This window comes from Clavelina lepadiformis, chromosome 3, assembly GCF_947623445.1.
Source record: "Clavelina lepadiformis chromosome 3, kaClaLepa1.1, whole genome shotgun sequence".
Lineage (NCBI taxonomy): Eukaryota > Metazoa > Chordata > Ascidiacea > Aplousobranchia > Clavelinidae > Clavelina > Clavelina lepadiformis.
Genome location: NC_135242.1, coordinates 3,393,921 through 3,417,071, shown reverse-complemented (window position 1 = coordinate 3,417,071; position 23,151 = coordinate 3,393,921). Strand labels below are relative to the sequence as shown.

The window sequence follows — 23,151 nt, the reverse complement described above, 5'->3', positions numbered from 1 at the left end:
TCCTTTTGTGTGTTGGTTGTCATCATTGTGAACTTTTATTTGGTATGCTATGATTTTAGGTAGAGCTTTTTATCACTCATTAAAATATGAAAGAGAAATGGTTATGCTCGAGTGATTTTGAACCTATAGGTTGGTAAGCTTGATGAAACTTTTTTCCACAATTTGAATGAAAGAACCTCCTTTTCTTATTGTAATGGGTGATAAAAAGGCACTACCTAACTAACCAGTAACCACTCGGCTACCGAGCCGACAGATTACTATTTAAAGAATCCGATAAATTTGCCAGAAATTCCAATTTCTTTGAAAAGAAATTTTAAACTATAAAAAAGCTTGACTTTATTTACTCAGCTAATTAACGCATTAAAAATCTATTGAGAAAATAAACACAATTTCAGGTTTTCACCGCGCTTTTTTCACCAAGAAATCCTCATATCCGTTAATTATCCGTACCCAACACATAACACTGCCATGTGTCCATACTCCATACTTTGCTGTCGGGCTGTATTTGAAGGAAAGGTCGACTGCATGTTCAGATGTGTGGTATAAATGCAGAAGCCCGGATTGCTAGATTGGTAAATTTCTCGAATTCACTTAGCCACGCAAATCCATGGACAGTTTTTTTTGTACGAGCTGTTTGTGAGCACGTGTTTTATTAGGGTTTCTTATTTGAGTTGTATTTGTATTGTAGTTTTGCACTCCGACTTGAAGACCGGATTAGGAAGAAGTTATGAGGTAATGCAAAAGAAATTATGACTTAATAATACCTCAATACTCCATCCCGATATGGCAGTGCAAAAGCAATTGTGCCTTACTACAAAACTACAACAGTTAGTCCTAGCATCCTACAGCAACGAGAAGGTGCGTTATATTTCTCTTCATGGCTTGGATAGAACTTCTGTGCAATCAATTTTCGATTGATTTAAAGATTAATAAGTCAAACTCGGTACATTATTGTGTAATTACGCACCTAAGAGCGCACTTTTATTGCGTCTGAGCATTTTTGCTTGTCACACTTGTCATTTTTGTGTGTTTGGGGCACTTAAGATCGTGCTAAAACGGGTTATAATTTTCACTCCGCACAGTTAGTGACAACAAATTAACAATACAATAAAATTGTTTTTATGCAGACACTTGCATAAGAGTCAGATTTGTAACATAAATGTACTAGTCTATAGGCTGTTGTTATGATTACAATGTATTACAGGTAGAGTGCGATTTAGGATACCGTGAGAACTGGTTATACCAGCCCAAATACCGGTATGTCATTATACTGGGGTAGTTTGGCTTGTAAACAGCTTAGCCTTCAGTGATCCTGATCAGTTTGATGAATTCAAGATCGATTAGTACCAGTCTGCCAGTATAAATTGTAAATTATAAATACTAAATTGCAATTTTACAATGTTGTGTCGTAGTTTGGTAGGTTAAATGTCAACGTCACTTTGTTGTTTACAAGTTAGACCGTAAAATGATTTGAAGTTGTTGCAAATATATATAATTTCTGTTCCTGATCATGGATTGGTGCGATAGTAGTTTAACTGATTTTGAAGCCTTATCTGTGAACCCTATACAATTTTTGAATGGAGATGTTGCTGCATCAAGTAAATATGTTGACATCTGTGCCTCATTGTATCGACTTGCCAAGTCACACAACAAAACTTCTGAAAATGACCCCTTGTCACAATTGCTTCTTGATGAATTTGACGACGAACAAATCTGGCAGCAAATTGATCTCTACAACAATGAAAATGTCACAACGTGTTCAAAAGGCACAGCCCACTGTTTAGTAAAGATGAGTGATGGCACTCCAGAAAACCTGGATGAGCTTGATGAAGAGCCAGGTGACGATGTTGAAAGTGAAGAAGATAAAATAATGCTCAGCGCTGCAGATGATGAGGAAACTGATGAACATTTGTCAGATGTTGAAGAAGAAAATGAAGATGAAGAAAAAGTTGAAGAAGCTACGGAAGTTGATGATGAATTCTTCAGTTTGAGACAGATGGAGAAGTTTCTTGATAAAGAAGAAATCGAACATCCTCCTGCGAAAGACAGCGATGATGAAATTGATTATTTTAATGACATTCCATCCTCGGATGATGAGCAAGGTTTTCCAGATGATGAAAGCGCAAGTGAGGAAGATTTTCATGATGGCAATTTTGATGAGGATACCGATAAAGTCTCTGCACGTCAATTGAAATACGAAGACTTTTTTCTTAATAAGCCAACAACAAAAGCTAAGCCCAAGATAAATGACAAAGCAGACAAGATTATTGATGACACTTTGTCATCAAATCATGCAAAGCAGCAGGTAAAAATATCGAAGAAAATCAAAACTCTGGAAGAAAAGGCTTTGGGTGAAGCAGATTGGCAAATGAAAGGAGAAGTGACTTCAGATAAGCGACCAGTCAACAGTTTGCTTGAAGAAGTACTTACTTTTAACCAATCGGATCGAACTGCACCTGACATTACGGATGAACACACTTTTGACATGGAAACAATGATACGACAGAGAATAAAAGATAAAGCTTATGATGATGTTGTCAGAAAAATCAAGGAGACAAAGGATCCCCAGGAATACAAAAAGAAAGTGGTGTTAGACTCCGAAAAGTCTAAGATGTCTTTGCAGGAAATTTACGAAAAAGAATATTTAACAAAAATGTCAAACGAAAAACCAGAAGAAAAAGAAGACCCTGAACGCATTGAACTGAAAACGTTAATGCACGAACTTTTCAAAAAGCTTGACGCATTGTCTAATTTTCATTTTCGTTCTGCTCCACCAGATCCTGAGATCAAGGTGATCACTAATCTTCCTTCTCTGGCCATGGAAGAAGTCCAACCAGTGACACATACGAATGCTGATCGTCTTGCTCCTGAGGAAATAATGGAAAAGAAAGATTTAAAATCAGACTTGGAGAAGACATCAACTGATAGGAAACGGGAACGACGGAAAAAAGCAGCCAGGCAAAAGGTAAACTGTTGCTTTTATGCTACAAACAAATAACTCGATTTATGAATTAATAACTCATAACAAGTAATTGAAAAGTGTAACTATAAGACATCCTACACCGTTAGCTTTGTTGTAACAAACGCTTTCGTAAACATTCTTTAATATCTCAGATCATTTGTAACTGGTGGTAAGCTGCCAAAAGTTTGTTTAAATTAGTTAATTCATAGTATTAACTTTAAAGGTGCAGACTGTGTATTGCTTACCAGTTTTTACTAGGTTATAGTGGTCCTGTCAGTTAGTCTTATGAAATAATCAATAAAATGACACTGTTTCCACAATATATAATTGTGGTGTCTTTTGGTTAACTTACACCTAAGATTTTTTCCAGGCTCGGGCCAAAAATCGAGAAGAAAAACTTCTGCAGCTGGCTGATACAAATGAAAAGTTGAAAACAGTCCAGGCAATTAAACAGTTAGAGCAGGCTGCCAAAGCACCAGGAAGCCAAACTACGATCATCAAGGCAATTATTCTGGCATTTTTGTTATTTTTTAATGTTGTTATCTCAAAAACCCTTTAGTAGCATTTTGTAATATGTGACATGTATGTTGCGTAAAGTTGTTAAGGATAGGCTTCTAACATTTGTTTTGACTGCTATTGCTTTGAAAAGTCATTCAGGCATATTTCATGTACAGATGTTTTTAATATTGTTAAGAAGTTTTTATTGATTTTTAGAATGCAAAGTCATCTAGCCGACTCACTTCGTCTAAGAGCTTCTTCGGCAAACTGGAAGAAGGAAAGACAAAACAGAGCACAAAAAGAAAATATCGATGAAATAAAATAATAAATAAAGCACTTTAATTCTACTCCATAGGGAGTCTTTGAAACGATTGCAGGATTGAGAAAGGTTGAATGTTAAATGTTGTGTCCAGTATCGTTTAAAGCGTACTTCAAATTTTTTGACTCCCACGACGCAAACTGAACGACTTAATTTCTTGATTTGCCATCTTGTACATCTCTATTTTCCCTTTGATGGCCGCACGGCAGCCCTGACTGTTTCTGATACATTCTGTTATGAGTAACAACAATGATTGGGCGGTAACATGCTATTTGATCCCTAAAACGCGCGTTTCTCGACAATGATCTGTATCGTTTTAAATACGATGTCTTTGTATTTTGTTCTCAACAAGTCCACAAACCCAGTGGAAATTTGTTGCGTCACATCAGAATAATTTCCTTTAGGTTAGAAAAGGTAGAAATCTGTTAGGCTTATTTCTTACGGAGTCAGGCAATGGACAAAGCTAGTCATTATAGATCTCTGATGACTTATCCGTTTCTATAACAAAAATATTTTAGTTTCTCAGCAATTATTGTACTCTAAGCATTCGTGTAAGGAAAAGCTTGAAGTAAGGTTTGAAGTTTTGAACAAGAAAGTTAAACACGTGCTTGTTATCAGTTAATAACTACTGCAATTAATTGACAGTGAGATTTTTTGCAATCTCAAAGAAGGTTTGGTTTTAGTGACAATAAACAAGTTCGAGAGATAAAGCAAAAATTCGTTTCAGTAGCTACTTAGTTGGCATTATTCTTATCTTTTAATGCAGACGTTTGTAAGAAGTTTAGCAAGTTATTTCTGCTATTTCCAATAATTTGATGGTGTAATTAATCGGTATGCTTAATTGAAAAAGAAATCTGAATGATCACTGACGCAACTTCAAATTAGAAAAAAATGTGGCTGCTTGCTAAAGTAGGTCGCAAATGTTAATTTCGTCGGTTTCAGGATTTGATTTTTATTTAAAGAAGTGTAAAGTGGACAATCATGGGTCTCAATACGCGAGGAGTAAATAACTCGTCCCACATGATTTTTTTGTAGGCCCTTTTTACACAAATCTAAAAAGAATGGCAACAGTTATGTCTGGGACACCGCATTATCCTTACGAGACAGCGGGTAAAAGTTCCTTAAGCCGGGAGCGTCGAGTAAGGTAAGATGAACATGCATTTAAAAAGTAGGCTTTGGCCTAAGTTGTTAATTATCGGAAGTCATGCGTAACATATTTGAACTACAGATCTCTTCGAAACCGAGAATCTATGCCATCAGCTTCGGCGTACGACTACCATCACCGCGGAAATCGCCTTTACAATCACGCTCACCCAGCAGTGGTGAGCACGACACAGCAACTGTTATGCCTGACACCGAGCAAAAGCGGAGTTCGTTCGCTTAAAAATGGCCGTCAGAGGTCAGACGTGAGCATACCATCCCTGCCTAAGTTTATCGAAGCTGATCGCGGGTTTGCGTCAGTGGCAACCTTCGTCACAAGTGATAACGTCATGGATTCAACTTTGACGTCACCAACACCGCCTGTGACGCATAGAAGCCTGCCGGCATCAAAGTCACCTAGATTTTATTATAATCATAGCAAAAACACTACACCAGGGAGCAGAGGGCTTTACAAATTGTCATCAGCAAAATCCCTCTTTGAAAAAAAGTTAAGCTTCAAACCTCCAACGCCCCCAGTTGGGCAAGTCAGACAACCGTCAAAAATTAAGTCCGAGAACCTAAGAAATTATCGCGCTCAACTCGAGTCATATTTCGGACCGAGAAGAAACGACATGAATGTGATCGCCCGTAAGATGGCGCCAGTGCTGCGGGTGCTTCCAGTTTCAGGCCGGGTTATAATTAGAGAACAAAACCGGTCTCGGTTACAAAATATTCAAAGCAATGAAAAATCAAACAACGATTATGACGACGAAGTGTCGTCACAGAAACGTGTGAGATTTACTGATCAAATCGGTTTACCTTTGGTGCGTAACATGACACCCAATTACAGAAGAAAACATTCCTATATTCTGCGTTGGCTGGAGACGGCCGGTAGATCTGCACACTCTCTCGCTTGAAATGCCATGTTTTGGACCCTTATTGGTCACGAAGCGTGCCTAGTATTCCAAAAATAGCTTTTTGTTCAATGTTAATAAATACGCAAATTTTGTGTGTTTGGTACGGCCGTGCTTCACATACAGAAAACTGTGTACATAGCTGCTCATAAGTCATAGCTATAATGCATCCAGTTTGTAGATTGAAAATATTTGTAGTATCGATTAAAACGTTTGATTAATAAAATGCTTTCTACTGTTTTGGCTCTTGTATTCATTCCATGCATGCATTGCTAAAGTTCGACAATTTACAGAACTGATGACGTCATTTCATGTCTAATACTGCTTCAAATGTGAACTTCATTCTCGCATTGGTGTCTACCAAAGTTTATATAAAGATTGTTTTTAAATAATATTGTAAAATGTTCGAGTGGAAATAATGTTTGTTTATTTTTCTCATTCCTCATAAGAACCTGCTAAAATCGTGATTGAAAAAATGGCAGCGTGTTGTTTAATCCCATGAAAAGGCACCGACAGTAAAAAAGTAACTAACGCCACAAAATCACCAAAATCAAAACAAATCAGATTTTTTAGGTATACGATTTGCTGAAGTAAAATTGTATCGGCAATTAATACTTTTGATATAGTGAGCAATGTTGTTTAAATTACTTATGCGCTCTGCGTGTGTCAGATATATTTTAAGAAAAACACAACAGAAAACACGAATTGGCCAAGTAAAAAGTAATGAAGAAAATTTGGATTTTATAAATTAGTAGCCTACATTTTCAAAAAACTTCCGATGTTGACAGGATGCAAAAACGACTGGCAAACATGTTTCAAGAACCTGATGCTTAAATATACATTTGCAATGCTCAATTTGCACTGTACAAGTCTGCCTCAACTGTTCGTTATGATTCAATTTTATCTGATTTGCCTTCGGCTATTTTGACTCTCAACATGATAAACAGAACAAGAGGAAAAGCTCAACAACTTTTCAGCGGTCTGCTCTTTATCTACCATGATTAAATTAAACTAAACTATAAACCCTGAAAGATCTTATCTAGGTTGAAATTTCGCCATCGGCTGCTACAGTTTGTAATATTGAAACCACGTGGCATGATATCTATACAATTGAAGCGATTAATAGATGCCGTAAGGTGTACAAATTATTCAGTGAGCAATTTTATTACTTTGCATTTGGCACCAAGAAACGATATTTAAAAAAGGAAGTAATACAACGGAAGTTGTTAAATGTAAACTATTGGATCAGTGCAGAGCCGAAATTTAGTTTATAACTATACGCGTGATGACACCAGAATCAGCGCAAAACTAATGAAGTAAAATTTTGCGTCGTGATTAAGAAGACAAAGTTTTGAGTGGAAATTATCAAGTTTAAAAGCTCATCGCATTAAAGAAAAACCTAAACCTGTTTGAAAATGTACAGACTTTTGCCCTATTTGAACGCTGAGTGGTAAAAAATTGGGCGTGTATGTCAAATGGAGCTCTCTGATTGGCTGAGCCCGAGCGATGACGCGTTATTGTATAAATTAAAAACCAGACAGAGTTTGCAATGTGATACTGGAATTTATGACACGAAACAATAAGAAATACGATCGACCTAGATCATATATTGTCAGGTGGTGTCAATACTAATTCATTAGAGATGTCCGACTTTTTAAGAAATTATGATATAGCTGTTATGAATGAAAAGCAAAATTCAAACTAGATCTTTTATGCTAAAGGGAATATCATAGGTGTGACTTCAAGTCCTTCTGTGTTCCATACATCTTCACATATTCTGTTTATGAGTGTAGTACTCATAAACGAAAGGTTTACGTGAAAAATGCATGAACAAGACGCTTTGATATGACGGGTTTATCCGCTGGTCATTTTGCTTACGTCACGGAAGTTGCATCGTGACAACAAATATGATATCAGTTAGTGGGATGATCTATGCTCTGTCTAAAAGCGGAAAGGTTACTAAGAAATACAAGTAGCTGGTCAGACAAGCCGAGAAGGAAGAATAAACATAGTAAAACAAAAGCTTATTGCAAACTGTACCAAAAAGTTCTAATGACAGTTCTGTAGGATGTATTTATGTAACCCTGAGGATTCATTTCCATTCACCATTTCTGCAGAAAAATTTCAAATTTTATAAGGAAGATTTAAATTTAGAATATTAAAGATGAAAAATTTAGCAAAACTACTTTGGGAAGCTCTGCCAAGATACCCCGGGCAAGCTGTCAGTCGAAATAATATTAAATTTCAACATAAATCACCTTCTATGACGTTTCAAGTTCGTCACCAGTCTGCAGTGGCTGGAAGACGGATTATCATAACGGGTAAGTACCAACAGAAAGCTTTGCGCCTGTGCTGCTTGCTGTTGTTTTGATTATTTGCTTCATGCAATAGGTGGTCTTGGTCAGATTGGTCAACGCTTAGCGGCGCACTTAAGAGCAAAATATGGCCAAGAAAATGTTCTACTGACTGATGTTAAAAAACCAACAAAAGAAGTTTTAAAAGACGGTAAGGCATTGTATTTTATCAATTTACCCAGCTATAATAAACCTGTATTTCTCTATTAGTTACGATACGATATAGGCTATAATATTTGTGAAACTATTTTCTTTCTGTGGAGATTGTAATCGCAAAATTTTGTCTCGCAGGACCGTACAAATACGCCGACATTCTTGACTACAACCAGTTGAAACGGCTTGTTGTAAACCACGGAGCCGATTGGCTCATCCATTTTAGCGCACTTTTGAGCGCAGTTGGTGAACAAAACGTTCCGTTAGCTGTGAAAGTGAATATCAACGGTTTGCACAACATCTTAAATATTGGTAAGTTACGCTTGTGTTACATTATCAGTCATTAGCTTCTAACTATACGGAAGTTATTGAATATTATTTATGGTTTCTAATCTCCAAGTAACAAACGCGTATATAGACCATGATGTAGATTGTAGATTGTAAGCTATTTTACATTGTCTCAAATTTTCTAGGTTTTAAACTTTAGTATCCGTCCATTTATTTTTAGCGAACGACTTTGGTCTTCGTCTTTTTGTTCCCAGCACTATCGGTGCTTTCGGAGTCGATTCACCCAAAAATCCTACTCCCGATTTTTGTATACAACGCCCCAAGACGATATACGGCGTTGCAAAAGTGCATGCTGAACTAATGGGCGAGGTGAAATGGAACAGTTTTTAACTATATGGCTCTCACTTTTCGTATTCGATTTTAGGCTTTGATAAATATTCTTAATTGAAAAAATGGCTTTTGTTGGTCTTGGTCTTATTCGTGAGCATAAACTTGAATATCATTAAATTTAAATTCTTTTCGGGATGAACATCAATAAATTTTATTTTTCATTTGCGGCAGTACTACAAAGAGCGTTTCGGACTGGATTTTCGTAGCTTACGGTATCCGGGAATCATATCGGCCGATCTCCAGTTGGGTGGAGGAACAACAGGTAGGTTTTAAACGTATCTGAAGCAACGCTGCAAATTAATTATTAAGGAAAATTACTTTGCTTGTGACACTCTTATTCCTGTTTGTAGATTATGCTGTGATGATGTTCTACCACGCACTGACTAGTGGGCACTTTACTTGTGGACTGAGGCCAGATACCAGAATGCCCATGATGCATATTGATGACTGCATCACCTCTACATTGAAGGTGAGCGAAAAATCATAAACGTTTAGATAACAAAACTGAAACAAAGACTTTCAACCAGCTGGTTAGCTACGTTTCGATAGTCGGATTGGTACACTAGTGTAGCTAGTTACGAACGTTGTGGCATTTTTTATACTTAATTAAATTACTTGCATTACTTACATCAGCTACTGTACATTACATCAATTTTATTTGCTACATTTTGGTGCTGATTAGGCCTGCAGCATATTATTTGGGTAGCCTGAACCTTTTGAGGGCTTCCACCGATATAAAGAACGTAAAACAAATGTTTTTATTAAAAATAGTTTATGGAAACTCCAGAAGAAAAATTAAAGCAGCGTGTTTACAACATTAGCGCAATGAGTTTCACACCGCAAGAAATCTCAGACGAAATAAAGAAATATATTCCGGAGTTTCAAGTCACCTATAAGGGGAATCCCCTTTTGCAGGGCATTGGTAAGCTTTTCAAATATCAAGTGCATGATGTACGATCATTTGTGTATTAACGGCTTACCGCCACGTCAAAGTCGCAGTTTTAGGTCAGAAATCAAAGAAACGTTGGTACCGTTGAAGGGTGAAAATAATTCTACTGTTAGACAATAAAACACTTTCCTCTATCTTACCAAAAATTTGCAAAATGACAGGAAATGACGTTTTCTGAATAGAAGTAGCTTTGTGGTAGGCTACCTCAGTATTTTGATACTGTATCTTCTGCTTTTAGCTGACAGTTGGCCTGACGTATTCGAAGACGTCAACGCTAGACGAGATTGGGGTCATTATCATCACTATGACATCACAAGACTCGCCGAGTTTATGATGGACAATTTTAAACAGCAGCTTGATTTGGACTCTTCTCACCAAAGGGTGTTGTCTTGAGAAGGAAAGTAGGCTGCCCAGCAGTTGTGCAAAACAATTAGGAATTCGAGACACACAAAATCTTCATAGCATTACTGACTTGGAATATAACAGCTTTTCTAAATGAAAGCATTTTTATTTGAAACTTCACATGCTTTATAACTGTCTTAACAAAAATTAAAATTCAGTAGCCTAACTCGTGATGAAACCGACGCTAATGCAAAGGCTGTCAGAAACGCGCACATGATGATATAGACGGTGTCATGGCAGTAGTTGTCGAGTTCTCAGATATGAAAGCTACTTAAATCGGTTAATTCAAAAACATCATAATTCAAAATTCATTCATAAAAGCTGTCACTACTTTCTCGTGTGTTTGAACTATTGAAATATATTTTGCTTAGTTTCTGTATTACGTTCTTGTGAACTTGACTTGATCGGGACATGCTCTTTTACAGTAATTTAATGTTACTTTAATTTAACTCCAAGTAAAAAACGGATCTATACATATTTTTCCATCCTAACCAATGCGTCTAAAAAAACAAAGCTTAAAAGATCTATTTTATGTCGTCAAATGCACTTCTTTTCTGCTTAATGAAAAACAAAGTAGACTTGTAGATATTTCGTATTTCTAATAAGCTTTTTATAATAATTAATGGGATGGTTCATGTGGTTATTATGAATGGGGTCAACTCGGTTCGCCCATTATCATGTATTTGATTTTTCTCATTAATTTATATAATCGCGTATGTTGGTATGTTGAGGGACATCATATAATTGGGTACAAAAAAACTTTTTTCTGTAAATAAAACGTCTCGTTGTTTCCTGCTACACCTACAACTCTACTTACAATGGTAACTGTAGGCTACTTAGCATATATCTGATTAGACATTGTCGGAAATTACAGACTAAATTTGACGATCGCAATGAAAACCAATTCAAACCTTCTCGATTTTTAAAAACGCTAGCTACAATGCCATCTGATATTCAATGTCTGTCATATTTATAAATTAGCTTGCCCATTCTAATCAGGTGATCATTATTCTGCACCCTTCAAGCTGAATCATCCTTCGAATTCGCTTCAGCGTTGTTCTACGGCACAATTATAACGAATAGATTGAGTAACACTTTCATATGGTTCTTTGTAGTAGTTTGGGACGATAAGTCCAATATTATCACCACATTTTTGCCACACACTAATATGATCGTCAGTTCAAGAGACTTCTCATAATAGCTCGGACTGTTTTTCGTGTCGATGACTGAGGTTTGTGAGTGAATTGAGGTTTCACTCAACACAAAAAATTTTGAGTGCATAAGAATCAAATTCTAGCGACTATTTTTAAAGCAAAATCGATTCAAATATTTTAACTCTTTTTTCATTAATTTCGTGTTATTTTCCAAAGATTAACTAATTTGATAAAGTGACTTTTTAACTCTTCAATTTCAACAGTTTTCAGTGCGATGGTGGGTGGTTCTAAATTACAGCGTTGATGTTTGCACAACCTAATGTCTGACGCTCTTTCGTATTCGATTTCGACCTTTCCATTACGTAACTGATGCATATAGTTCTTTTCAAATGTACGTCAGTTTTGGGAGAATGCTGCCCATATTTTCGATTACTGTCAAGCTGGGTTCTATCGTTACTGTCAATTCTATCGTTTCTAGTATCAATCCAGACAATTTATTGCTTATTTGCTCCAACGTGGGGTAGCACCGACACGTCACGGAAATCTTTTCCAGGCTTTTATTGGTAAAAGAGCAAAGAACTGAGTTGAAAATTTCTCTAAGCTCGCAACTCAGCTTGACGCGGTCGCCCAACTGTTCGTAAAGTTACAAAAATCAAATGGCAGTGTTATGACAATAAATAGTTTAGATGACCATTAACTAGTTTTACGAAAATTATTAAAACATTTCCAGAAAAATATGCGCATTCTTTAATCGTTAATTCGCACTACTTTTTACCTGGATTTTAACACGTTATGAGCATGTTTGGTCCTCATAGATTGCACACAACACTACAAGCTTACATTTGTGCTTGTGTGTTTGAAAACGTTCCAACTTACAATGAAAGTGATAAGGGGTTTAGGAATTAAACGGGAGAAGATATACAAATGACAGAGTTAAAAAACCACCGTTAATAGGTTATATTCGTAGAAAATAAGAGAAATGATTCTCTAAGATATTTTGCATAAATTTGAATTACTCGAATTGTAAATCAACCTGCTAAAGGTTCGTTATAAAAGCATTACAAAATTAAAACGCTTGATTCTAAGAAATCAATTCAAGTCCTGCCTCCATCTTTGTCAGAATCTTCTTGATCGGTTGCTAGTAACGCAGTATGCTGCCCTCCGGCGGACACTTCAACCACTCTACGTTCTTCAAGATTTTTTCCAACCAGCGGTACAGGCGTCCACTCGTCGTCTTCGTTTCCTGTGGTCAGTTGTAGATTCTCACCGAAGCCCCACCCGTAACCGTTCCCTGGGAACATAATTTAGACTTTTGTCAATTTTCGTGTAAAAATTGTGGTTTTGCCATTTTTAAACCACAGTCGTGTGGTTCTTTAATTTAAAAAAAAATTTTAAAAATTTAAGAAGTTTAAAAAAAAATGAGCTAGGCAATAATAAAGATATTGAAGTGTGGTCATAAATAGCAGTTGAGGAAATTAAGCACAAATTTAAATGCTTTAAATCCCCTACCGTCTTTATCAACCGCAAAGGAGTTGGCCACACCGGCAGTTATAGAGTCGATGTTTTTTAGAGATGGAATTTGCATCGGCTCATTTGCCTGCTTCATGTCTTCACCCAAACCCAACCTGCCGTATTCACCGCGACCCAAGACAAATACTTGGCCTGTAAAGCAAAAAATCTCACTATCACCTTAATCGGCTAAGCAAAGAAGTTTATTGGTTAAGTTGATAGAGCATGGGTGAACGATTACAATAGCGTAAAATAGGCTTCACCAAACAAACCTTTCTTATCAAGTATAAGGGTGTGGTGCTGCCCCCCAGAGATGAATTTCACACCCAGGGCAGTGAGAGAAGGGACAGACTGTGGACGAAACCTGTCTTCGTTGTCCGGAAAACCTGCGCAAAGAACCCATATAAGGTTTTGACCAGTCAAAAAACAACTGGCAAATCAAATCAAAGTGATGATCTAAAATGGTCGCTCACCAAGTTGGTTGAAGTTGTTCAGGCCCCAGCCAAAAACTTCCCCCTCTGCAGATAACGCCCACGTGGTGTATGAACCGCAAAATACTTTTACGATCACAGGTTTCATTGTAGCATTCTTGGATCTCGGAATGGTAACTTTTTGAGGAACAAGAAGCTGTCCTGCAACATAAGGCAGGCATAATGTAAAATTCACAATATCTATGGTGTTTTAAAGGGCACTTTACATAGTAGCAATGTCTCTGCAGCAAATACACGAGAACAGATTTTACTGAATACTACGCAAGTTCTTTTCTACTGAGTGAGTAACTGTTCGTAGTAGCTTGGCTTAGTATTTAGTCTGTCTTCATGCAGTAAACTTCTGCTGTTTCAGTTGTTTTTCACAAAATTGTCTATTAACTGGTCTTGTATCTGTAGCTGTTGTTGTAAGTACCACACACACAACTGCACTTAGTATAATGACTAGAAAGCATTTCTTAACCTGTTTTCTTCTCAGTGTTTTCTTCCTGAACTTCGCAATCTAGAAGAAAGACCAGTGTCACACAGATGTCCAGAAACAGTGTTTCTGTGCACGCTCAGTCGCTCAAAGCCTCAAACTATGTTGATATATTCACTGTATGTTATATTACTATCGAGTTTAATGCGGTAAGAAGTTCTTTACCTTCCACATTCATTTTCCTTCTTTGCTCCCGTCGATTTGCAAAATAACGAGCCACTCGTCCTAATTGTCCTTGCTCACTGCATCCCATCGTGTACACCTAGAACGGCAGAAACATATTTCACGATAATCTTAAATTTTCTTAAACATATTTCACTTAGAGAAAGATTTGATGAAATCGTCTGTTGTGCAATAGAAGCTTGTCAAATTTTTTATTTACCTTTCCGCTGATTGATACCAGCGCAATGTGATCTGTACCGGAGGAAATGTTGATGATTGGTTCCTTCAGCATGTCAAGGTAAGTGGGACAGCTACAAGCGTCTCCTTCTTTAAGAAGTCCGATCCTACCGTGACTGTCCTGTGATTAAACAAAAACTGGATTTAAGTTATACTGTAGCCTATTATTTTAATTATTGACCTTATAAAACCAATTCATCTAAGTTTGAAAATTTATTTTTTATAGGATAGTTTTTCACTGTAGGTTTGTTCCACAAAGGTGGAAAGGAAAACTAAAAGTAACACAGTCTCCCGCGTTTTAATCGCAAATGATAAAATAATCTACTGCAAGATACAGAATTATCAAAAATTTGCCACCTCTTGTGTAGTTGCGTGTATATTTGTAAGTAGTCCCATTTAAACCACCGAGCAGTAAAGAGACAAATTATATTACACCCTAAATAACACACTGAATAATTTTACCCTAAATGTGCCCCAGATGAACGCTTCTCCAGAGCTGGTCAGTGACGTGGTGTGACTGTCACCTGCTGTGACTTGAACGATGACTTTACCAGCAAGCGGGCCCTCTAAAAAGAGATGGACATGTACATCATTTGTTACTTGAAATGTTTAACATTTGTTTCAGTACATTTCAACACTAGCACTCGGCGAGTGAGATTATAAGTAAACCGGCTGAATAGTTGGTGCTGAAAATTTACCGATTTGTCCCGGGTTATATTCCGAATTGTCTTCTTCATCAGTTATACGTCCAAGTGCAAACTCATCATTACATCCAAAAGAGTACAGCTGTAAGAAGGACAAAATAAATTAATCATTCTAAGACGAGTAACAAACATAGGTGTGTGTAACATTTCGCTGGTCTACTGTACAAGATGCCCGGCAGAGTTGTAACAAAGTCATTGCTTTCTGCCTTGGGTCAAACAGCAGTTTGACTTGACTCAAAAATCCTTGGCAGAGTCAATTGTTAGTTTTATGTTTGCTGATTAGAGGTTTGCATTAAGCATGTTACGTTCTTCAAAGTTAGTTCCGTTTACACCAGTACTTATCGATTCAGAAAAGTAATTTTGTTCTAAAAATATGTAATTTTATCACCTAGATGTACCATAACTTGGTTGGAGTCATTTCGAACAACTGAGTATAGTCAAGACAAGTGATGAAAAATATGACTCGAGTCACATCAATGACTTAATGTATTACAACTCTGTTGTAGGGCATTTTATCGGCCAAATTCTGGTCAAATATGTAAACCTTGCTCTGTGATGAAAGACAAACAGTGTGCATGGCCCCAGCGGCAACTAGTGTCATTTTTTGGGTTGATAAATCCTTCACTATTGCTGGTTTTTTCCGAGACATGATATCTTCTCCGAGACCTAATTGACCAGTGTCACCCTGACCAAGTGTCATGACGACGCCGCATGGCCTATTTTCAAATTTATCAAATGCTGAAAAATAAGTTATTATATCAACAGAAATCAAATTATATAGGATTGAACAGATGCAAGCATAAATATTTTTAAACCTTCTAGTCGGGGCTTTTTGTTGGTTTCTTCTTTTGATGAAGAGTCCAAAACTCGCTTTCGAGAGTTTGAAGAATTTTTATCTGAAAATTATCAACAGCTTTAAAAATGCTCAGAAACTTTTTCTGGCACAAAATATTCAACAAAAAACATGAGCAAATCTCTCGCAGACTATCCAGTTATTAGTTAGTTAATCGATAGTAACGATAACCTAACCTAACTTCACTGAGTAGTAGCTTATTTGGTCATGGCAATATTAAATCATAAAATAAACAAACCTGGTACATTTTTCTGCTTTCCTTTGACTGAAGCTTTTGAGCTTTTTGACATCTTCTGAATATTGTTTTTTACTCCTTTGCGTTGAGAAACCATTGCAAAAACAGAATCTTGCAGTCAGAAAATTGTATGGTTTTTGTTATTATTTGTTTTTATCATCAGCGTTTTTTACCACCTAATATCAAGTGTTTTCTTTACAGCTTGCTAAATTATACATCATATATCTAAATAGAATAATTATAATACTCCAGAATAGATACAATGCCCAAGTCATTCCATACAAAATCAACCGAAAACAGAAATGAACAGCCTTACTTACAGATTTTTTTATAGTTTGGGAAACATATGTATACATAAAAGTATTTAAGAAGTGATACAAAACTAAGAAATAGTTTTCCAACGTGACTGGTCTGTAAAAAGGGGGCTCCTAAAATTTTGGCATTTTCGCCACTTGAGGAAGCCTTTTTTTTGCGTCCAAAATCCATCTGTATGATAACTGTTTTAGAAAAACGCTCAAAATTTCATTCTTGCTATGCTCTTTGTATTACTCAATAACAACAATGTTTCCCTCTAAAATTTTATGATTTAACATTGAATATATTGAAACCCAGTAATAGGTATGGATACTGTAATTATTTTATAAATTTTAATTTGGCTATAACTTCCAATGAGTAACTTCAATCTGAAATATGACATCTTAATTAACTTTTCTTAATAGTTGAGACTTTTGAAGCCATTGGGAAACAAGTTGTTTGTGAGAAAAACTGCATAAGACAATTATCATAAAAGATTAATTACAATAGAACAATAAGAGATAATTAGTTAATTAATTAATTACAATAAAAGATTATTTTGCAGTTATGTTATACGAGCTTTTATATAATACAGGTCTACTTACGACATCATTAATTTGTTTTTTTTTAACAGCAACACTGCCAATAGCACCCCGGCTATATAAAAATATATTGCACAATACTTAGATACCACAGTGGCTGAGCTTTATGTAACTATTTTTCAACTATTCTGATAACTAAAGTCTAGTTAACAATTAAAAGCCTAGTTAATAATGTCATAGCCTAGTAAAAATTCTGTAACGCGACTTCTTTTACAGTTTAAAATTTTAGCTAAGCTGTCATACTTAAGCAGCTTTACCAGTTCCAGTGAATCTTCATTAAAAATTTTAAATGCATTAAACAATTAAAGATTATGTCATAATTTGAGTTGCTGGGGTCTAGTATGCAAAGGCATTCTGTGGAAACACACTTCTGCATTAGACCTGGCCTGCTTCCCTGTAACCACAATAATGAAAGAATCAACTTCAAACAATGTTTATTATTTAAAGCGAGGAAAACACAAAATGCTTAAGCATGCTAACGTAACATGTATATACACCACTGCTATCCAGCAGCAAACTTGTAACGTTCACAAATGAACGGAACAACCCAAATCAAACTCTCTGTTAGGCTAACTTAGATCATAAGACCTGGTCTTACGGACTCTTATGTCTTTTGGACTACGCTGTTGATACCGATGTCCAATGACATACCGATATACACATTAGTCCTAAGCCTACTCTATCGAGCACCCTACTGTAAGGCGTGGTAGGCTCGGCAGGCCTAGCCTACATACCGTACCAAACGGCAGATGCAAAAGACGATATGTTTATGTTTGCCTGGTAAGTGATAGGCCTAACCCATTTGATTAGGTAAACTCCTTTTTGCCGCAGCAGAAGCTTAAAACTCGCTACATTTAAATTAGTTTTCTTTCATAATAATTGGAAACCAGTAAGTGATAATTCCTGTTGCATGACCTACATTGTCGACTGTCTAAATTACGACATCTTCTCTTGTCTGGTGTGGAAGCGAAAAACCATGTGAAATCCCATAGTGACGTCACAATTACACCAGTTTCAAGTAGAGCTAAACTTGAGCATGACGTGGTTGGGCACTTCCACACATTACAACACTCACATTTCGTGGTGCTTATCCGTCACATAATCACATGTACCGGCAGCTTCAACTCCTTTATCGATGGATACATTCTTTGTAATTAAGACCTTTCGCTCGACGCTTTACTGAGTTATCTGAGATCATGCTTACAAGTACGGTAATCCGAGAGAAAACAGCGTCCGTACAGAACTAGCGGTGAACTACACAAGATATGTAAAACAAACATTGACACTAAATGGAGACAAGTAAGGAGAAAAATTCTTCTCACATGTTTCAGTTGGTAGGCTAACTGCAACTATTATCAATTTGATACAGATTACAGAACAACAATATGGTTAAAAATATATAACGGTGCAGTTAGAGAAAAAATGACTGTCAGAACCAGTGAACCCTACTCCACATAAATAAAGCAGTGTCAAGTTGCTCTCAGTCATTTCGATAATTGCTATACTAAAGCCGCTATAGTATCAACCGAAGCGTCTGATTAATAAATATATTTTCTATTGTTTTGGCAACAACGTTTTGTTTGAGGCGTAACTGCCAACAATTTGTTCTTATCTTTGTTATTTTGTAAGAACGTTTCGCCTTTTTCCCGTCGGACTTGCAGCTTTTCTGCAAGTCATCAAAGCCAAAAAACAGAAAAGGTGCAATGTCTGTTTGGCGACTTTTCTTCAGCTGAATGCAGGTTAAATCTTCTCGCAAACACAAGCTCATGTAAATTAATAATCCTCAAAACGCGCCCACAAAAGATTTCCTTATGTGCTACTCTGTTACACGACCACCCTTTCCAATATAACGATCACTGTGCAAATTTATGTCGCAATATCACACAACTAATACAAGTCTTGATGTTGAATAGAACAAACTACAAAAGCATTGCACCTGGTAAACTGTGATAATGACATCATCATAGAGATGATGTAACCTTTTTCACTCTTTAATATACACGTCATTAATACGCCACACTTGCCTGAATGGACACCCAAAAGAACAAACAAAATTGCCAACTTAGCGAAACTGCCAACTTAAGTCTTAAAAAAACGCAATATCATATTTTTGTTTGTAGGCTATGTTTTCCCATTACTGTATTGAATTGAATTAATTTACGAACCTTAAGATAGCATATATTTAGGACTAAACTGGAATAAAACGCGATAAAAAATGTATTGCAGGCCTAATTGCGTCCAAAATTCTGGCTTCAGTGGAAAAAACTTGTCTGTGATCGAGTGCAAGACAAATGTTGACGTGTGACAAAGTTAACTTGACGTAAAAAACGGAATAAATGTGTAACACTTGTCGTAATCCGGATCTGAAGGTATTTTTTATCGATTTGAGACTTAACATGCCCGTGTCGAAGTCGGACTGCGAGGTTTCCAGATTAAAGCGGTCAAATGCATGGTAAGATATTATCCGTTCCAAGCAGTTTAATTTCGAATAACGGGATTCCCCTCATTCGCAGTTCGCCTGATAAACGTGGCTTCACCATAATTTTTACTGTTGCAGTTACAGGTTCTCTGTTAATCATCTCTTCTCCTTGAAACAAAATTTGTTTAGATTTAAGAACAGGGATTCTGCTGAAATGTAATGTGTTAGCAACTATGCTTGTTACTACCACTTTGTAGCGCACGATTGACGTTATATCATCACCTGTTCGTGGAATTATTACATTGTAATAGGACGACCCTCGATCATTACCAAGCGCTGTACAATTTTATAGTTCTGTTTAATAACCTTTTAGCAAGTTAAGTCATCTTGTTGCAAGTGTATTACCACAATCTGTTCATCCTTCATCTTGTTTGTTTATTATTGCAGCAATTTTTGATAAAATCGGAAGTAGCCTACAGTGTCAATCGTGTTGTGTTGTTTATCCGGTAAGTTATTGCATAACACTTTGTAACCGATATAGGCCACAAACTGTCGTCTTTTATCTTTATATTTTTGCTAATCAGGATTTATCGTCATTTACGTTTGTCGTTTTATGCTAAATATGACCTCTGCCCTAATCTGACATGAAGAGTCTAAGAATTTGTAATATTGCGCTTCGGTATTATTGCGTAATTGAAGCAGTTTTTAGAGTTATGAAGGATTCGTTTTGTGTAGTCTAAAATAATAAATAAAATATTCACACAAAGCATTGATAATAATAAAAATACGCTGTATTAATGCAGCAACGCTCTACCTGAAAAAATTAACATATCGTTCAACGTTTTCTTTTTCCAATTAACTGATTTGAAGAATTTTTATACTGGACACGCACTTATCAGTCCTGGAGTTAGGCAAAAACAATTACGACTATTCTTGGATTTTGTTGTATTTATACTGAGATGAAGTCAGATTATTAGAAAGAAATGACCTTCTAATGAACTAAGTTTGCTTTTATATCTACAGTGCAAAAAATGCAAAGTGCCACATCGATTTACATAAAAGAATAAATTGAAATTTGAAAGCAGCTTTATATCTTCTACTCGGCCTTATAAGGCTCGCTGTATTCAGTATCATTACAACTTGCTTTGTCTTTTAAGTGTTAACAATGTCCTCGCACCCTTTACCAGTCCAGTGATTGAATCGTTACATCTTATACTTTTGTTCTTGTCACTAAAAAGGCTCAAGTTTTGCGTCTTTTTGTGCAGCTACTCTCGCACTTTTTGTATCGTTATATAATTAGCCTTGCTATTTACTTGTTTGTGTTTCTCTGACAAAGGACAGATGTTTATGTTCGGAGTTTGTCAGATTACCTTGTACATAAAATAAATATGATTTCTATGCACGTTGTTTGAATTGTAACAATATGGTGTATAAATTCGACTTCGAATCTTTTTAAATCTATTGTATCAAGTATTATTTGGACTTTTATTGGGCGTCCTCAGATATGCTGCACATGGCTGCACCCGGTGTCAAATGTTTACGTTTTTTTGTCATCGATAGTGTCGTAAAAAACGTCATATTGGCAACCACTTGGTGCTTCTTGTTTCATCGTTCATCCGTGGTCTCCCGGGTGAATTTTCACTTAATGACATTGATGACTACGAAGATACTTGTCTAAATATGAAGGTTTATTTTATTAACTTTGTAATTCATTTCAATTCCACTAAGTAAACAACTGAATATATCACGAGCCTCAAGCTTGGACAAAAAACACGTTAGAGACAAAACTAATAAAAACACATGACGTCAAATGATCGTTCTTTAAAATGTTCGACTGGGAGCAAAAGAAACAATGATCTTTTATGTTATATAGACGTAAAGACGTTACAATGGAAGTCACTACATCCCCTGAACTCGTTCTGAAGTTGCTGGTGCTATAATTCCGCATGACACCGTGACCATTTTTATATATAGATGTGCAGCATATACTGGGGTTTCTTTTACTAAAATACAATGCTTTGAAAAAATTTAAGATTAAAACCTTTGAGCGTTTAAATTAGGCTGCATGGAAACACAATAGGATCGTTGGCTAAAGCAGTAATTTATTCAAAATTACAACGTGCGGAAGAGCGGTTTTCCCAAAATTTAGAAGTCCCATAGTGACGTCATAATTACAGTAGACTAGGTCGCACCGTATGCTCCGTAAAACGAGTACAACGCGACACTTTTCTATAACGTCTCTTTTTCAGTGCATGCTGATAGCAATGTCTTTGAAATGTGGGCTACAATTTTGACTGTTTTGTTTGTTTAAAAAAAAACGCAGTGTATTCATATAACTGGTTTTGGTACCTGAAAAAAAGTGGAAATAGAAAATTGCAAAGTTTGGCATCGAAGTAACGCTAGGGGCTTTTCCTGGGTATAAACCTATCACCTTTATGGGGAGGCTACGTAGCACATTAAGGTCCTCTTAGAGCGGCAAACCGCCACATTCCGTCACTGCAACATCTTTTTACGTCTAGCACAGTTTTTGAAGGCTTCTATACAAAACCTTATGCATAAACACGACGTTTAATACATTTTCGACATAAATTTACAGTTTCATGACGATGACATATATCAGCTTTTGCCATTATAGTTATTCAACGAAGTGGGCAAGCTTCTTAACGTTGGTCTATTCATGGGTATTACGCAACAACCAGGCACACTGACGTCATTATTAGAGTTTGGTGTTTAACGAAACAGAAAAAGACCAGCCCGAAATGGTCAAACACCGGAAAACCAAAAGGAAGCAAAATCCAAAGCGATTTCAATCGTAGACATTGCAAAATTACTGACATTTTTTCCAGCGAATAAACTTTTCTGTTTAACCTTTTCGAACATGATTTAAAAAGGTCTTCCTACATGTTATCGCCGAGTCATTTCTGGTACTTTTTATGATACTGACATAGGTCAAATTGCCTTGCTACCGGCGTCGCATACAAGTCAACATCTGTAAAATCATTTGCTTTTTGCTGTTTGAATATGTTTTGACAAAATCAGTTTTTGCCACGCTATAGGTACAGAGTTTAAGCAAAGTATCCATGATTATTCAACTGGACATAGGCTAATTTCGACGACATTTCGAAATAACTAGTTTGCGATATTGGCATGGCGTCCCCACAAATTTTTTGTTATTGTTAAGTTTCCAGTCTCGCAACAAGAATGTACGCGTGGACTACTTTTGTGTTGTTTTTTTAAAAAATCAGTTATATAAGGTTGAGGTTATAAATTATTTCTGCGAACCAGAGCTGTAACGAAAGCAGAAATTTTTGTAACTTACTTATGACAAAAGTCATGATTTAAACTAATCGCACAAGTTCGTATAACAGATAAGATATAATATTGGGAGGGTGTTAACACTTTTAAGAATTAAATATAAACTATAGATTGCTTTTTATACAACTGTTCTGTTATTTAGGTAACCCAGTTAATTTAGGCAACGTTTGTACGACTTAAGGAAATTCCTACAGGAAAATCTCCTGAAATCAAATCATGTAACATTCAGGAGCAAGTGATACGAGATAGGCTAATGGAAGCAGCATAGTAGCTACAGACAGCACAATTGGCGTATTATATCAGAAAAACTGGCAAACTTTCTAGCGCCACAA

The 23,151-nt window shown here is 36.3% G+C and overlaps 4 protein-coding genes across 6 annotated transcripts; 3 read left to right on the top strand and 1 right to left on the bottom strand.

Moving 5' to 3' along the window:
• The first annotated feature begins 465 nt into the window (after positions 1 to 465).
• LOC143450164 (uncharacterized) lies at positions 466 to 6,237 on the top strand. 2 transcript variants are annotated; one of them, XM_076950601.1, is made up of 4 exons: positions 466 to 572; positions 689 to 858; positions 4,815 to 4,923; positions 5,008 to 6,237. In XM_076950601.1, the coding sequence occupies exons 3-4, from the start codon at positions 4,841 to 4,843 to the stop codon at positions 5,834 to 5,836; spliced, it is 912 nt and encodes a 303-aa protein (XP_076806716.1). In that variant the 5' UTR covers positions 466 to 572; positions 689 to 858; positions 4,815 to 4,840; the 3' UTR covers positions 5,837 to 6,237. The 2 variants fall into 2 exon arrangements, with proteins under 2 accessions (XP_076806716.1, XP_076806715.1); XM_076950600.1 differs by lacking the exons at positions 466 to 572; positions 689 to 858 and adding an exon at positions 4,548 to 4,688.
• On the top strand, positions 1,392 to 3,806 carry LOC143450163 (U3 small nucleolar ribonucleoprotein MPP10-like). The gene is made up of 3 exons (XM_076950599.1): positions 1,392 to 2,965; positions 3,333 to 3,464; positions 3,677 to 3,806. Exons 1-3 carry the CDS (start codon positions 1,511 to 1,513, stop codon positions 3,773 to 3,775), a joined length of 1,686 nt encoding a protein of 561 aa, XP_076806714.1. The 5' UTR covers positions 1,392 to 1,510; the 3' UTR covers positions 3,776 to 3,806.
• Positions 6,238 to 7,933: 1,696 nt separating the features above from the next.
• Positions 7,934 to 11,176, top strand: LOC143450600 (L-threonine 3-dehydrogenase, mitochondrial-like). Its single transcript, XM_076951211.1, has 8 exons — positions 7,934 to 8,154; positions 8,225 to 8,338; positions 8,479 to 8,652; positions 8,849 to 8,997; positions 9,190 to 9,280; positions 9,369 to 9,487; positions 9,790 to 9,940; positions 10,206 to 11,176. The coding sequence occupies exons 1-8, from the start codon at positions 7,998 to 8,000 to the stop codon at positions 10,358 to 10,360; spliced, it is 1,110 nt and encodes a 369-aa protein (XP_076807326.1). The 5' UTR covers positions 7,934 to 7,997; the 3' UTR covers positions 10,361 to 11,176.
• Positions 11,177 to 12,064: 888 nt separating this feature from the next.
• LOC143450408 (regulator of chromosome condensation-like) lies at positions 12,065 to 16,432 on the bottom strand. 2 transcript variants are annotated; one of them, XM_076950932.1, is made up of 12 exons: positions 16,193 to 16,432; positions 15,917 to 15,997; positions 15,646 to 15,839; positions 15,096 to 15,183; positions 14,860 to 14,963; positions 14,381 to 14,518; positions 14,164 to 14,260; positions 13,984 to 14,022; positions 13,506 to 13,664; positions 13,305 to 13,418; positions 13,033 to 13,185; positions 12,065 to 12,814 (listed from the first exon to the last, which is right to left on the bottom strand). In XM_076950932.1, the coding sequence occupies exons 1-12, from the start codon at positions 16,284 to 16,286 to the stop codon at positions 12,618 to 12,620; spliced, it is 1,458 nt and encodes a 485-aa protein (XP_076807047.1). In that variant the 5' UTR covers positions 16,287 to 16,432; the 3' UTR covers positions 12,065 to 12,617. The 2 variants fall into 2 exon arrangements, with proteins under 2 accessions (XP_076807047.1, XP_076807048.1); XM_076950933.1 differs by lacking the exon at positions 13,984 to 14,022 and having other exon boundaries at positions 16,193 to 16,430.
• Between the last annotated feature and the right edge of the window lie 6,719 nt (positions 16,433 to 23,151).